General features: G+C 41.8%; 1 protein-coding gene across 2 annotated transcripts in view; it reads right to left on the minus strand.

The window, feature by feature from the left end:
- Positions 1 to 11,932, minus strand: part of edil3a (EGF-like repeats and discoidin I-like domains 3a) — a 122,271-nt gene extending 110,339 nt beyond the window's left edge. Inside the window, exon 1 of one of the 2 annotated variants that reach the window (XM_079577203.1) lies at positions 11,531 to 11,932. In XM_079577203.1, coding sequence (XP_079433329.1) covers positions 11,531 to 11,594 — 64 coding nt within the window. In that variant the 5' untranslated portion in view covers positions 11,595 to 11,932. The remainder of the gene's footprint in view (positions 1 to 11,530) is intronic. The other variant, XM_079577202.1, reaches the window with a different exon arrangement.
- Between the last annotated feature and the right edge of the window lie 5,187 nt (positions 11,933 to 17,119).

Below are 17,119 nucleotides of genomic sequence, written 5' to 3' on the forward strand. Positions count from 1 at the left end.
TGACTCATCTAAGCTTCTCACTTGTTTTTTTTCTGTTTTAGCTTTTTTTTTCTTGTGTTACTGTGAGCCACAAAAATGTGACCAAAACCTAAAAAGTGTGAGAAAAGGACGAATATGTGACAATCATAATGAGAAAGAAGCTTAATTTTCTTTTGTAGGTCTTAGCTTTCAAATGACTGGTCTTTAGTCTGTAAGCTCCAGTCCAGAAGCTTTAAGATTTGGGGAAAAACCGAACTGGAGAAAATTGGCTCAGTTTTTCACTTATTTTTCGAGTAATCCTGTTCTTTCGCTTTCGATGGCAAAAGCGTTCCGATCTGTACGGCCTGTTAGGGCTGTGCAATTAGTTGAAAACGATTTCGATTATTACACTTTTTACGATTACAAAATTATTGAAAAAAAAGAAGAAAAGGATTTATTTATATGCATTTTTTTATTTTAAATGTAATTATTTAAAAAGACAAACAAAGACAAACAAACAATATGTAACAATTTAAACAGTTACATTTGACAAACACCAAGCCAGGATTACAAAACAACACAAAATACAGTTGACAATAGTCTTGACGAGACAGACAACACAGCACAATGCACAATGCATTCCAAAAAGATAAAACAAAAAAATAAAAAAAATTGTAGTAGCTTTAGTAAATGTTTCGTTGATGATGAGGATGTTCATCCTTTTAACTAATTATAGAAAAAAATTATCAAGGATGTCCTCCCGCTTGTCCATCCAAAGCGATCTCACAAAGCAAAGCAAACTGGCATTATTTCAGGCCGATGGGATTAATTTCCTTTCGCATTTCCATGGCTTATGCTTTTGCCTAACATAAAAACAAACAGCGCTGTGTGATGATGTCATCAGGCCGCGCTGCTCAGTTTACTTGTGCAGGTGTGAGGGCTGGCCAGCAGGGGGCAGGTGTGAAACAGAGACCTCTCCTCAATCGAGGCATACTTGAAATCATTTGTACTTTTATGACTGTTCAGAAAACAGAAAATATTGAGTATAGTTTTTTAATTAATAAAAAAATCAAATAAAGAGAGACTTTTTTTTGGAGGCAACAAACAATCATTTGAATAATCGTGATTTCAATTCTGACTAAAATATTGGTGATTATTTTTTCAATAATCGAGCAGCCCTACGACCTGTTATGTTATGTTGCATAAGACTGCAGACTCCAAAAGTGGCCCCATTTATTAATTTATTCAAGTTATAAAACATAAAATATCAACGTTGACATCACCAAAAGTCTAATTTAATTTGTCTAATTTAAAGCAAAGTTCGCTTCAGTTTAGTAAATGTAAAAATGGTTTAGCACCCTGGATGATCTGGTGCACCATGAACACAAATCCTCATACTACGGAAAAGGTTAAAAGAAGGTTTTAAAAGCACCGATATAAAACATGATTCACAAGTTGCACCAGTGTCACAGAGGTGCAGTCGCCATCTTTGAAACGTGTTATAATTAGAGATTGTGCTGAGTTTGGTGTAAAAGGGAAGAGAAGAGTGCGATATCCTACAAAGAGTCTCCATGGGTGCGCTGAACCTGGCTAAAAATACACTTTAGAGATGCACCACATGCTAATTTAAGTTGTCAAGACAATCCTCTGTGTCAAACAAAGGAGCTTTTCAAACACTCAGCTATTGCGTGGAGCTGAAATAAAGGATTTTACCTGCAGAGAACATCAGACGATCATGCCATTTAATATTTTATACGCCCCAAACACTGGTGAATAATACAGAGAGCTTACAGCCAGACTTAAGGAGAGAGGCAAAATGGAGAACGTGAAATTATGTCAGTACAAAGAATGAAGATAAGAGAAGTTTGAAAATGAATGTGGAAAAGAAACTGTTCCTTCAAGTTTTGTGTAATATGAATATCAAGGGGTCACAGACAGCACACACCTCTACAAAGAGTTGAGCTGCTTTTCAGTCTTATCTAAATGGCCACGGCTTCCATTTGAAAAGTGGAAATTTACACATAAATATAAATCGCAAATCTAATCTCATCTCAATTTCCTGTTTTCCCCTTTAAATTCTTGCTGCCCTAAGCTATGTTTATTCCTTTGGGTGAAAATCACCTGTCAGTCCATGTTTCACTTCGCTTAACCTTATTATTTATCCATTATTGGGCCAGAGACAACAACAAAAAAAAGCATCAACCCTTATTCTCAAACGAGGCATGCTCTGGTTGAGTCTGTGATTTTACAGTGATTTTTTTTCTCCCTTTAAACTTTCGAAACAATCCCCCTCAGCGTCGGCAACGCAGCTTTGAAGGATCCCATGATGTTACTGTAAATAGACTGTAGCAGAGCATGTGCCCATGAGCATCTCAAGCTACAAGCAATTTTTTTGGTTTTGCATTTTAGAAACTGAAGCGGAGCCAGTGCATCTGCCACTTTAATGCTCATTAACGCAACATCTCAGGGCTTCCTTCCACAGGCTGCAGCGTGGCACTGCCTCTCAATACACGGCGCAACATCTGCTTTGTGCTCTTCTTCTCTGCACCATCTCACTTTTGTGTTGCTTTTGAATTTACCCGACGTAACCACTTGGAAAACTTGAATCTTACTTTTTGTTCAAGCTAAATTACAACAACAACAAAACTAAGGACAAGGCACCACTTTCAGATTAAGTAGATTGTTACTTGTAATTGTGTGTGTTGTCCATTGAAATATGTAAGAGGATTTTTCATCTCAGCTAAAAGAGCCCTCACTCTTATCTGTCCTTCTTTTTTCTGCTGCTTAAAAGGTGGACTCTTCAAGCAGACAGATTTACTGGAAACTCTCAAGGACACTTCACCTCTGCTGTCCTTCCGGTACTTCTGTCTATCACCAGGGCTAATTTTTTCCATCTTTTACGCAAGTTCAGCTCAATGGGCAATGCTATTTTTAAGCAGGTAGATTTCAATGGAAAAATGTAGTAAGCACTAGTGTTCTGTAGAGAAATAGAGAAATACAGGTAAATAGGGGGAAAAAAGCATACAGTACAAGCTCAAGAAAATGTAAAGTCCCTTAAAGGAATAGGCCACTGTTTTTAAATACTGAGATATGTTCTTACCTTAGCTTAGACGAGTTAATGCGTAGCTGTCTGGTCTTTACGCGCCCCCTCAGTCACGTAAACAGAACACAGACGGCGTTAGCATTTAGCCTACAAACATCTTCTTCTGAGACACTGAACAGTGAAGAGGCACCAAGAGCCTCCATACCTGCAGCACGGAGGAGGCGTCACAAGAGGAGCTACAGGAAACAACAAAAGGGACCAATGAGGAGATGGTGATAGACTGTGGAGGGAGCTGTGCAGGAGGAAGAGGAAGGACGAGGTGGAGCTGACCAGTGCAGGACACCACGCTCTGAGACGGGGACAGGCCCAGGAGGCGGTGCACCGTATCAGATGATCAGAGAATGACAGAGGGCAGCTACAGTTTCTCCATCCTCCAAGGTCATGCGGGTGGAGTGGCTGAAGGACAACGAGATCATCGACCCGGCCGAGGACATGAACTTCTACATCACCGTGGACCACAACCTGATCATCAAGCAGGCGCGTCTGTCCGACACGGCCAACTACACCTGTGTGGCCAAGAACATCGTGGCCAAGCGCAAGAGCTCCACCGCCGTGGTCATCGTCTACGGATTTCCCATCAACCAGTGCTCCTCCTTTGACCAAAACAGTGAAGATGGCGGCCGCGACACAACGATCTTTCACCAAAGAAAAAAAAAAAAAAAGAGTGGTGCGCACTGAATGGGTGCTGCTGCCGGATGCTCTCTCATCGAATGCAATTTCTCCATCTGTGAGATCAATAAAGTACCATCTTATCTTATCTTATCTTATCATCTTTGGCCCCAAATGGGAGTGAAGTAAGAATCAACCAGCTACATATCAACTCGTCTAAGCTAAGGTAAGAACATACCTCAGTTTAAAAACGGTGGACTATTCCTTTAATGATAACAAGCATCTGCGGTATGCCTGTTCTGTTTCTTGTGAAACACAGTCAAAGATCTACAGCTCAGTTGAATTAATCCTTCTTCCTAAACCCTCCTGTATTTTCTGTTATTGACCTGCTATCAGCTCCAGAGCACCATCGGAATAACAACTAGGACGCCTTGAATTGCCGATGCTCGCTGAAGAAAGACCATAAGCCACCTGCTCCATGTGATCATCTTACATAAGGAAACTCATTCAAAATGCCAAACTGTTTCAAAGCCCTAAAGAAAGAGACATTATCAGACCAAAGCAGCGCTCAACTGCCTAACTCCTCCATCTTTTTTTTTTACTAACGTAGGCTTAACTTCAGAGTGCAGCCTGAGAGAGATATCGCTTTGAAATATTTACATTTGAAAAGTGCATCACACCTCAGCATCTGAATCTAGATTATAATATCCTGTGTAAAATATTGTTATTGCTGCGTTTCAACATCAGAGCATTTTAATAGTTTTTTTTTTTTTACAAAAACGATTAAAAAGCAAAATCATTCATACTTTTATTTAGAGGATTTGGCCTGTCTGCTCTGTAAACTTACTTAGTGTTATATTGCACTGAGGCAGCATTTCTCCTTATATTTATCTGGGCAAATGGAATCATCAAAGGCCCTTTTCAACTTTTTAAAATACTTTTTAAATACTGTACATTTTTCCCTCCATTTGTTTTATATACCTATACCACGTTTTATATCACATTGCACAGTCCTGTTACGATGAAAGTGGATGTTATTTTTACCAACAAACCCGCCCTTGAACGATTCTGCACGCACGTAGTAAGATGTGCGGCTTTGTAAAATAGTGATTTGCGCAGAGGCAGTTCCTGTGTGCACAATGTTCAAGGCCTCTCCAAACACATAGCTCTGAACGGAAGAATAAACAAAGAGAAACGTGCCACTCACACAACGAGCTACGGCACACTGCTCTCTCTGCTTTCTCACAGAATTAAGCTGCGGGAATTCCGGTCCGACTCCCAAAAGGTGCGTGTTTGTAATTACACTGTACAAGTTAACAAGAACCCAAGGATATGTCTTTTCATTTGCATTTGTAAGCGGAGGCAAACGAGCAGAGCTGGGGCCAATAATGACGGCTATAAAACATATTAGAAGTTGGGAGATTGGGGGACTCGTAAATTTTGCCTACTTAGCTTTACTTCTGTTGGCCGTCGCTGGTGGATGAAGCCTGACAAAGTGACTATGGGCCTTGGGCAGTGACAAGTAAAGGGCACACACATTCTCTCATTTATTCAGCAGGGGCAATGTGATGATGTCCCAACCGAGACTGTAGAATTAAAGGAATAGGCCACTATTTTTACATACTGAGATATGTTCTTACCTGAGCTTAGACGAGTTGATGCGTACCTGTCTGGTCTTTGTGCTTGCCCTCAGTCACGCAAAACGACCAAAGATGTTATTAGCATTTAGCCTCTTCCTCTTGCCTATTCCTATAACTCCAAATGGGGGTGAAGTTGGAAGCTACCACGCTCTTCCACGGGCACGCACAAAGAACAGACAGGTACGTATCAACTCGTCTAACCTCAGGTAAGAACATATCTCATATGGAAAAACGGTGGCCTATTCCTTTAATAGACAGCTTGTGCTCAGTCCTCCCTATTTACCAAAATGACCACTTTCGAAAGGGTACTGTGGAGACTTTTAAAAAGCAACTTGCCTCTTTGAATACATATTTTTTACTGTCTTTTACTGTTTGTTTTAGTTGTGTCCACTGTAAAGCACTTTGTGACCTCTGTCTGTGAAAAGCGCTGTATAAATAAATAAAGAAGAAGAAGAAGAAGAAGAAGAAGAAGAAGAAGAAGAAGAAGAAGAAGAAGAAGAAGAAGAAGAAGAAGAAGAAGAAGAAGAAGAAGAAGAAGAAGAAGAAGAAGAAGAAGAAGAAGAAGGGTATCCATGGCGGGTTTACAGACTCCTCCTACCCAGCTCTGACCAAGCATTTTCCTAAAAAGGGCATAAGGGCAGGATCTTCACTGTAGACACGCGCCATTAGCTCTAATGCTAACCGCCTGTCAATCAAAGTTCAGCCCTCATTAGTATACAAGATTTCTAAACAGTTTCTTACGAAAAGTTTCTTTAATTGTAACTAACGCAGCGTTATCACAGGAGCAATATATAGCTGCAGAAAGTTTTTAAAATTTAGAGACCAGGCTTTACAGTTTAAAACGTGCGTAAAGTGCAATGCTATCTAATGGAAAACTAGCTTGTTTTGCCGCCCATACATGGAGGTACTACAGTAATGGAGGGCAATGTGGGCCCCTCGCGTCACAGTCACAAAGCAAAGCAACCAGTGGCCATTGGTCCCAGCAGAATTTGCATGATGTCTTTGGGATGTGGGGGAAGCATTTGTTTCTGTCCTTGGATCAATGCAGTTTGTATAGTAGACTAAAACAAGGCTCACCACAAGGCTAAACTGTCTTTTGAACTTATGGCTATAACCAATAAGACAACCATAGAGTTGTCTTTTGTTCCAGATATGTTGAAATAACCTAAATCTGCCTCATACTCAAGAGCTAAAAGTCATTTTTGTCCACCTGCTTATACTGTACAATAGTGAGGTGGTGTTCTTCTTCTTTCCTTCTTGTTGCTCTTCTTGTCCTTCTCCTTCTAGGCGCCTTCATCAGATTATGATTCCATTGCTCAAATTGCCCAAAGCATGTCACACCCGAGGCCACAGCAGCAACATTGCGCATTTTCTACATTTAACTTCCCCATGTGGCATTAGAGGATGAACTTTGAATGCTTAGAAAATAGGGCAACATCCCTTTCACCTATTTTCCAAGTGTAGCACACTGTACGTATAGTATATTTCAGGCTATACATGTGAAATATGCAAAGATTTAGGTGGCGAAAACAACAATAACGAGAAAAAAAAAATCAAAACCAAGAATAAATAAACAAATGGCTGACTTGGAGTCCACAGTTCTTTTTATAAATGTCAACATTATTTTCAGTCATGTGGCATTAAACCAAAGCAGTGCCAGGACTGACTTATACTGTAGTATAAATAAGATTTCTCCACTGACCTTTTCACACCAGATATAAAACAGCCCCACATCAAAAAACAGCGCCGTCGTGTCTACCTCTGATATTCACAGGCACAGATGAATTTTAAACAATACTACTGTTGTCAAGAGCTGCACTTGATCAAACATCTCTTTTACATCTTTCCTCTTTGGAAGTCATATACAATCTTTCCTGGATTTGAAGCTATGCTAAGTCTCCAAACATTAACCGACATCTTAGGAACTAATCCTGTTAGTGCCTTTACGCACTCACGAATTCGGACCCAGACAAATTAGTCCAGACCACCGGTCGTAATAATGATGGAATAAGAACGGGAGAGCTGCTACTATGTGTCCTCAACGTGGCATTTCAAAGGGACCGTCTAACAATCATTTTACAGATCGGAGGGGTGCCCGGCTGGTACATACTGGAGCCCGCTCAGTGGATGCATCGCAATGCTTAGAACATCGCTGCTTGAGTTCGCTGCTATAATGCTACATGCTGTTTTAAGTAGCTCAGGTAGGACAAGAGCATTCTGAATACTCAGTGGATAGCAAGCAGAAAAGAGGTAAACTATGTAATTTTTTACTGTGAAAATGTTTCAGACATTTTGTTCCTATGACAACACAATTCTACAGAAAATACAGTCATTCCTACATTAAGGTAAATAGTGTTCGAGATTATTCAAACCACAAGAAACTGCTCAGATACCTGGCATATTCCATTATGATAAACTAATGAAAATTATATAAAACTCAAAAATACACAACAATAATAATAATTTGATTACAAGCAAATTACAAGCCTGTGTTACCAAGTTTCTCAAAGCGCAACACTCTAGTCATTTATTTATTCAATCACTCCACACTCGGCGGTGGTAAACTACTATTGCAGCCGCAGCCACACCCGGGGTCGACTGACGGAAGTACATGTTTTTAGTGGTAGGGAAAACCGGAGGAAACCATATGCAGGCACAGGGGGAAAATGCAAACATCACACAGAAAGGCCCCGTTCACCCAGGTATCGAACAGGGAACCTTCTTGCTGTGAAGCACGAGCGCTAATGTATATGTTAATTGAGGATGTGTGATGTAAAAACAACAACTGAGAAAATGGGTATCATACAAGGAGCATTCTGTCAATATGTTGAACTTATAAGACTTGACAACAGTGGCCAAAGGCAAATTGAAGATAAGCACTTCTGAGGAGATCTCCTATAGCCGTCCCACTGGTGCCCTTCCAGTGGCACCAGTGGGACGGCTATAGGAGATCTCCCTGGTGCCCTTCCAATAAGTCAGCCGTGAAATGTGGGTTGGACAGGACAGCCGACCACAGCAAAGACATCGAGCTATATTCATTAACTTGTCAAAGCAGGAGACAGATGATCTCCCCACCTCAGATTAATGACATTTAAGAACACCTGCACTGACAATGAATCGCCCAATAAAGTTTGAACACAGCCATAACAATAACATCACTGCGGACACACTGAGAGTCGTCTAACCACTAAGTGGATACTCAGCTGATATCCCAAGGCGCATTTGGTTGTTATCCAGGAAGATTCCTGAAGTTATTGAGGCGATACTGAAGGTTTGGGTTACAGTACAAGTATTACAGTATCGTTCTTTATTTTAAATGCAGTAGCTTTAAACAAAAGGTAATAAAGTCACCGACTAAAAACATTGTTCCTCCTACGCTTCTTGACACTGGCTTGTTGGAGCCGATATGTGTGGAAGAAACCAACAATATGTTTTACATCCAAGCACAATAACGGCTTTATAGAAAATAGAAATAGAGAATTATTATATGGGAGGAGTGCCTTGTTTTTTTGTTTTTCTCTTAAGTCTCGGTTCCCCAAACACCAAAGAGCGACTTCCCCAAAAAACAAATTTTGATATATGCGCATTTGCCTTGTGTACGAAATGCGCGGTATAAATAAACATGCCTTGCCTTGATACTGACTTCCTGAGCACTTTGCGCCTAGTTTTTTCTTGTAAAAATATTATTCATTTGGCTTAGCAGTAAGTTAAAAAAAAACTAAAAAAAAGTTTACAACTAAACATACGCCTGCCTGAAGTCTGTTCAATCCATTTACATCAGATGTAGTTCTGGATGGAAAGTAGACAGTTGTCTGAGTATTAGAAATCCAGAAATATCGGACTTGCCATTCAACATTTTTATGCGACCACAAAGTTTGATTGGGGCTACTGTACCCCCTTCTTAGCACAATTTTAGCGTATAGGGGATTGAATACGCACTATTTCCAGCGGTAATGCAGTTTTACAATCCATATTTCAAACAGTTGATGCAGGCACTATGGAAAATACAAAAATACAATCAACGAATAACAGTGTATTTGACCACCACTATTTCAAAAAAGGATTTGAATAGTCTGAAAAAACTGTTTAAATCCCTTCTCTTCCCATGTGAAAAGTCTACATTGATCCAAAATACACAAGTCACCTTGCCCTGAAATGCATGGAGCCTGTGGTGTCCTTGCGAAGAGGAGAGCAACCACTTTGTCACTTTGCTGCCCTTCTGTCCAATCTGTTTTATATTAGTATAAACGGCGAAAATCAACAATACCACCATTATGGAAACTGCAGCGTTTCTAATTTAGAATAAAATGAGCTAAATTGAGTGAAAATCTGAAAAGTCTGAGTTGGTATCTAAACTAATCATCATTCATCACCAACAGACGATAACAGAGGATTTCCAGATGGCTGTCCATTTGGCTAAAAGGCACAAATTGTTCTACTATAATGGCAAAGATGGAGAGCTACAGCAATTCATTGAAACAGCCAACTCTTCTATAAAAAAAGGACCCATGGTAGCAGCGAACAATGTGCGCGCGTCTGTACCAGCAGCCGGCCGGAGGGAGTGATGTATGGTACTCTGACTTGGAACAATGCTGTGACTCTTTACCCAAAGTCCCATGTTTCTAGCCCATCAATTTGTTTTAGGGAACAAAGCTGAAGTCAGTGACATCCTCAATAGAGTATCGGCTAGCACCTGCCTCGAAAGACACTTTGAGCCTGAGAGAAGAAAAAAAGAAAAAGGTTAAGTACGGGATGTGGAATTCGAGCATTCCCAAAGAAACTAATGATCACTGTCCATGTCGTAACGTTCAGACTCTGATTGCTTTGAAAATATGCTGTTGGACTCAGTGGTTAATTTTGTCACCCAATGCGAACTGGAATCTCAATTAGAGGTAGTCTGGTCTGCCATTTAGCGACTTGTCTGATCTTGTCTTGTCAATTAAGTGCGGGTTTACACCTGGTTAGATGTTTCAATTCAGTTCAGTGATCCAACTTGCACTTCAGTTAGAGAAAAAAGAAAGTTGAAGTCAATAAAATGAATGAATAATAATAAATGAATCAACATAAAACGCAAAACGGAGAACATTTGAGTGACAGATATGCTTTGTAAGGATCATAATATGTTCAGACTGTAAATGCAAATAGTTTAAGCTACTAAAAGGACAAAGCTATGATTACTGCACAACATTTATTTTTACTTGCATGAATCTGGAGACAAAACAACCCATGGCCCCCACGACTCCGCGTCTTGCTGTGCACTCATTAGGCCAGCAGAGCGGGGAGTATTATTTCTTGTGAGAGCAGACTCAGAGTTGACACCAGGAGGCTTTAAAGGGGAGGCCCTTGGAAACTCCTGCTTTAAGGCACACTGCATGGTCTGAAACATTGAGGGTTGTCTGACATGAGCGGCTCCCCGGGCTAACATGTCACCCAATGAATCCAGTAAGGAGACATGGCATGACCCACTTCCTTAAAGGGTTACAAAGATTTCACGTGCTTCTATTCTAATCCTACAGGTAGCCTTGAAATTCACCATAAATGCACGTACCACAGCGGGGGAAGCCTATTCACCATCACTGGAAAGGGCAGAGGTGTCATGGATGCAGGATTATGTAGGCTGGCCCTTGCATGTTGTCCTTTTTGGCCAGTCTACAGATTTACAGTGTGCTTCTGACCTTCTTAGGAATGAATGACACTTTGGTCAATAACAGTATCTAGCTTAGGTTATTTATCGGGCTCTCCAACTGCACTGCACTTAATGTTAAGATCTTATTTTGCACTCTTATCATGCAAGGAGAGAGAGGCTTTTCCCTGGACACATAGGTTTCTTTCTTCCGTGGCAGAATCATCGAGGAGCACAGAGCCGGAGATGATCAGAATAGTGGAGCAGTCCTGCGCGCACTTAGTCTCTCCTCCAATAAGCCATTCTGAAACACTAGATGTAGCCATGCTTATCGGGCGCTATTAAGGCCGCCATTATCCACTCAAACTACGCTTACACACGCAAATAAACCAATTAACTCTTGGCTCGTGCGCACGGAAGAGTTGTCTAAATAGGAACCCATTAGGCTGGGTTGATCACGAACACTGTTACAGATATTCCATTAGGGCTCGTATTATGTCCAGCAGCGCAGGTAATGGTTGCATATAACATTATAACAAAGAGTTAAAATTGACATGTGCTGATAATGGAATGGGATGCAATTAGTCACCCACTCACCTCTCACATGCTGCGGGACAGCGGTGCCCAAACACAGCGCAAAGGAAAGGAGTAGCGGTCCCATCCTCTCTGCGTGTCGCTCTACAACAACAAACCCGTGACAGCCGGACTTCCAAGGTTACAGAAATCACCAACCGAAAACCAAAAGTTGTCCTTCGTCCGTAGAGGGTGAGCAGTAATTTTAGCCGCTGAATACGTCCGTCAAATGGAGTTAGAAAAGGTGAAGTCCTCTCCGGTGATGAACAATGCGTAGACAAGTTTGCGCACTTGCGCGGATGTGGAACAAGTGGACCGTGCGTGCGGCAGGTCCCCGCTCCCGGTGCTGTCTGCTGTCTTCCCGTCTCCAACCGCAGTGGTGCGATGTAGTGGAGACAGAGACGTGCGCGCTCTGCTCCCGGACAATTAAAGGCAAGTGCGCGAGCGTCCACCCCCCGCCTCCGTTCAGCACCTTCAAAATAATGCACACGAACACACAACTTCCGTTCGGTACTTTTCTCTTCTTGCGTAATCAGACTTTACGACTACTGTATATAGAGTGACAACTGGTGGTGTTTGGGCTTCCTCCCGGGTCAGCTGCAATTTTAGACTTCCTTCTTTTTCAATTAGAGATCATTTTATGACAAATCTAATGAGTAAACGTTGGTACTTTTTCTGGTTTAGAAGTGGTTTGCCTCATGTTCTACTCTTTGATCCTTTGAGATGCAGTTTAACCCTGATCATGGTACTTTTTAAAGATGTGGGATACTTGCAACATTTTGAAAAGGAAAGGACTTTATATGTAGTTACATGGGACAATTTTTACATTCACTCCATACTGGTACCTTAATAGCCACAGCTGCCCTGGGGTAGACTGACAGAAGTGAGGCTGCCAGTCTGCGCCATAAGGAGGAAAGATAAGATAAGATAAGATGGTACTTTATTGATCTCACAGATGGAGAAATTGCATTCGATGAGAGAGCATCCGGCAGCAGCACCCATTCAGTGCGCACCACTCTTTTTTTTTTCTTTGGTGAAAGATGGTTGTGTCGCGGCCGCCATCTTCACTGTTTTGGTCACAGGAGGAGCACTGGTTGATGGGAAATCCGTAGACGATGACCACGGCGGTGGAGCTCTTGCGCTTGGCCACGATGTTCTTGGCCACACAGGTGTAGTTGGCCGTGTCGGACAGACGCTCCTGCTTGATGATCAGGTTGTGGTCCACGGTGATGTAGAAGTTCCTGGTCGATGATCTCGTTGTCCTTCAGCCACTCCACCCGCATGACCTTGGAGGATGGAGAAACTGTAGCTGCCCTCTGTCTCCTCTGATCATCTGAAACGGTGCACCGCCTCGTGGGCTTGTCCCCGTCTCAGAGCGTGGTGTCCTGCACTGGTCAGCTCCACCTCGTCCTTCCTCTTCCTCCTGCACAGCTCCCTCCACAGTCTATCACCATCTCCTCGTTGGTCCCTTTTGTTGTTTCCTGTAGCTCCTCTTGTGACGCCTCCTCCGTGCTGCAGGTGTGGGGGCTCTTGGTGCCTCTTCACTGTTCAGTGTCTCAGAAGAAGATGTTTGTAGATCTCAAATGGGTTTGGCGGCACGGTAGCGCAGCGGTTAGTGCTCTCGCTTCACAGCTAGAAGGTCCGGGTTCGATTCCCACCTGGACGGGCCTTTCTGTGTGGAGTTTGCATGTTCTCCCCGTGTCTGCGTAGGTTTCCTCCGGGCACTCCGGTTTCCCCTACCACTAAAAACATGTACAATAGGCCAGGATGAACGATGTGTGTGAGTGAATGTATGGTGGTGTCAGAGGGTCCGTTGGCGCAGACGTGTGTAGTCGCGAAAGCGCCTCTGACAGTCTCCCCCAGGGGAAACTGAAGCTACAAACGTAGTTTACACCACTGTATGGAGTGAATGTACAATTGTCTCATGTAAAGCGCTTTGTGACTATATGTCTGTGAAAGGCGCTATATAAATAAAGATCTTCTTCTTCTTCTTCTTCTTCTTAGCTGATAAGCTAGCAGTTTGTTTACCTTCAAAAAGCTGCTTTCTTCAGGACCATTTTGGACTCTCAAAGTAAACAAATCCACCAAACCTCCACAAAAACACGGTAAAGACGTACAAAAGTATCCAGAAAAACAATGTGGTTCGCTGAAAAAGGCAAACAATTCACTGAAAAAGGCAAACAAATTCAGCTGCACCAGGAGAGAGGGAGGTCACTTCCTGTTTCCACGTCGCCATGGCGTTAAACTGATGTACCAAGACTGAAACTGATGTACCAAGAGGAATGCAGACACGGCGAGAACATGCAAACTCCATCAAAACCGGGGAACTTCCAGCTGTGACGCACAAACGCTAACCACTGTGCCATCATGCCGCCCAAAACTGCTCTTGATTTACCTGTCCTGTGATTGTTTACCTGTTATGGCCATTAAAAATGTGACAAAATGTAAATGTTTGTGTGGTATTCATTTAAGCACACACTGTTTACTAATTCTTACTCATTCAAGTATAAAATGAGTTATTATTGTAAACTGTAACATGTAACTAACATGACTGAAATAAATACATAAATAAAATAAAATAAATAAACCATGTGGGTCAAATTTAGCTTTATTTCAGACTCTGTGACTGATTCTTTGTGACCCTGAAACCAACTAATGCAGGGCATGTCCCCCATAGTTTCTGGGACAGGCTCAACTAATTGTAGGCCTCGTTACTAAAAAGCAGTAGATAAATTAATGGATAAAAACAAAAGAAGATCAGCGACACTGTAGCTATCATTGACTTTCTCCAGAGAACCATTAGGTTAGTTAAATTATTAAAAACACATTTTGCTTTTTTCACCCACTTACCTTCTCTTAGAAAAGTAATTTCAAAAGCCTTCTAGATAGGGACTTGAAATTGTATAATCAGGCTCTTCAGCCTCCCTCTAACCTATTTTTATGCTCCCTATGGTTTCTGCCAAGGCCTAAAGAAATCAGGGTTACTTGTGATGAATTAGGCTTTTTCAAGTACCCTTTCTTTAAAAGCCTCTGTTGTCGAGGAGCTGCAGTTTTGATCCCACAAGAAGAACGTGTTTATAGCAGGTATTTGATCTCAAACAATATACTAAGGCAAATACATGCACATACTACAGTTAAATGAAGCTATTAAGCATATGACCACTTGCTTAATGTCCATTGTGGCACTTGCATGCTTGCTTTATTGGATAGGACAACACAGAGTGAAATGGGGTGAAGAATGGGGGGAGAGACATTAAGCAAACTGCTAGAGCCAGGACTCAAACTCACGACACTGAGGTTGTAAGGCAGCAATGAATGAATACTAACACATCAGCAGTGAGGACACAATATTCAATAGGCCATTCACGAACAAGTGTATGGAGTATTATTTGTCAGTCACTTCCTGCCATTGGTCAAAACGCTGAACTCCTGTACACAAAATACATAAAGATATGTTGATTCCAGAAACACATTCTTGTATCACACCGTACCTTGGCTTAGTAGCAAAGTTGCACAATTTAGAAAGAGCTTAACATATTGAAAAACGTACAAATAAGTAACCTTGAGGTGTTCCAGGAAGCGGCTGGAATTTTGCAATGAGAAAGTAACATTTGCTTGTGTTTAACCGCATTCACTTTTTCTTCACTCCACTGCCAGTCAGATGCATAATCCAAATGATATTACTGCATATCAAGGCTATATCCCTTATTGGTTACAGTAGTCAACAATAGACAAGTATGAGGATTAGTTGCCAGGGAATACACCAGGGCCTTTTTTACTTCTTCTCAGCAATGATTGTCGTCAGCCTACAACATTGTGCTTTTCCGAAGGCTCAAATTGCTCAGTCCATACACCAGCACGACCGCCCTCACCTCTTCTGCCAGGATTTGCTGCGTCCCCTGTTGGTTTGACAAGCCGAGCTTCAGACCAGTGGATCGTCTTCACAAATCATCCATCCTCATTAGAGACCAGTGGGAGCCATTTGGGACAAGCATCAGAGCAGAAAAAACAATGTGACCTTCTCGTTTTTAACCGTTGATTCGGTTTTTTTAGAGATGCAGAGGCAGAGTGGTTATCTGTCCCAGTATGACACATTTCAGTTTCATAAGAAGAGTCTGCAAATCCTTATCCTGCAGTTCAGAAGGGATATTCTCTGGTTCCTCTGGCTTTCTCGATCGGCCCAATGCCATACAGCAGAATCTGGTTGTTTACAGTTATTAAAAAACAGAGAGGTACCGATACATTTTTTGTAGAATACATCCATCTGAAATTCAATCTTACACATAACGATTCTTGGAGATGAGACAAGTTGTTTGAAGAGCGGAGAAAGCCAGAAAAATGTCCAACTGGTTAAGAATCATCTATAAACAAAATATGTAAAGAAAAAAATGAATAAACTCAGCTCAGTTCACTACTTATGTTGGAACATAATCTTTACCAATATGAATCGGTATGAAAGTGACTGTTGTCTTTCTGTGTAACGTCCCTGACTAAATGGACCTTGTGCAACAAAAAGGAGCTCCAGAGATAATGTCAACCCATAATAGAAATCGGCATTGGAGAACCATTGCGTTATGCAAGGCTTCTGATGAGAACTCTACAAACCTTCAAAGATAAGATTCTTTTGAAACAACTTGCCACGAAGGGTCAAACTGCTTTAGGATTGTGGAATAATCTTAAAATGGAAACTGAGGAGTGAACTCCACCCGAGCACGAACTATTGTGCTTTATATGTCTCTTGCCTTCAGCATGTCCATAACCACAATTTTAATGAGTTTAACCTCCGTAAAACAGTGGATCGGGGGATATCCTCCAGCCCTATCCCAAACCCATCAGTATGCATTTTCTTCTTTCTCAAAAAAAAAAGCTTTTCTTACATCTTTCCATCTCATCTTCTATGTCTGTACGCCTGAGTCATGTCCGAGGCCTGTGTCTTGCACCACAAAAGGCAGCCTAACAAAAGCCTAAAGGCGGATTGAGAGAGCGGAGGGAGAGGAGGAGGAGGAGGTGGTGGTGGTGGTGAGACTGTAAAAGAGACGGATGAAGAAAGTGGGGGAGAATAAGAAGAGCGCACAGCGCTGAATGAGACAGTGAGGCAGGCAGGCAACACTAAATTAGATGCTCTCAGAGAAGAGACAGTGAATTAATTCCAAAGAGAATATTGCATTGTGTCTTCTTGGTGCTTTGCTCTCTCGCGTTGGGACACACAGCGGCACACAAACGGTTGTGTTCTCCCACCACGCAGCTCTCCGCTTCTTCTCTTTTCTTCTGCCACAGTCCCAGGACATTTCTACCACTGGCGACATGGCAGAGTTTGTCATTGTCAGAATTATTGTATCTCTTTTTCGTTTCGCAATTACTGTATGCACAACTCCTGAAAAGACCACTAGATTTATACTGCAGTGACCTTTTTCAGAGCTAATCTCACCAGGCTAGTAAGTAACATTCTGCTGCACAGCTTAAATTCTGTTCCATGATGACATAAAGACACTTCAAAATGTTACAGCAATGTTTGTTCACAGGATTTTCCCATCATAGACAAACGTAACACATCATCTGTACTTGGCTGTGTTACGCCTCAGTTTTGCCTCCTGTCCAATTTGCAAAACGTCT

Source organism: Gobius niger, assembly GCF_951799975.1.
Source record: "Gobius niger genome assembly, chromosome: 1".
Lineage (NCBI taxonomy): Eukaryota > Metazoa > Chordata > Actinopteri > Gobiiformes > Gobiidae > Gobius > Gobius niger.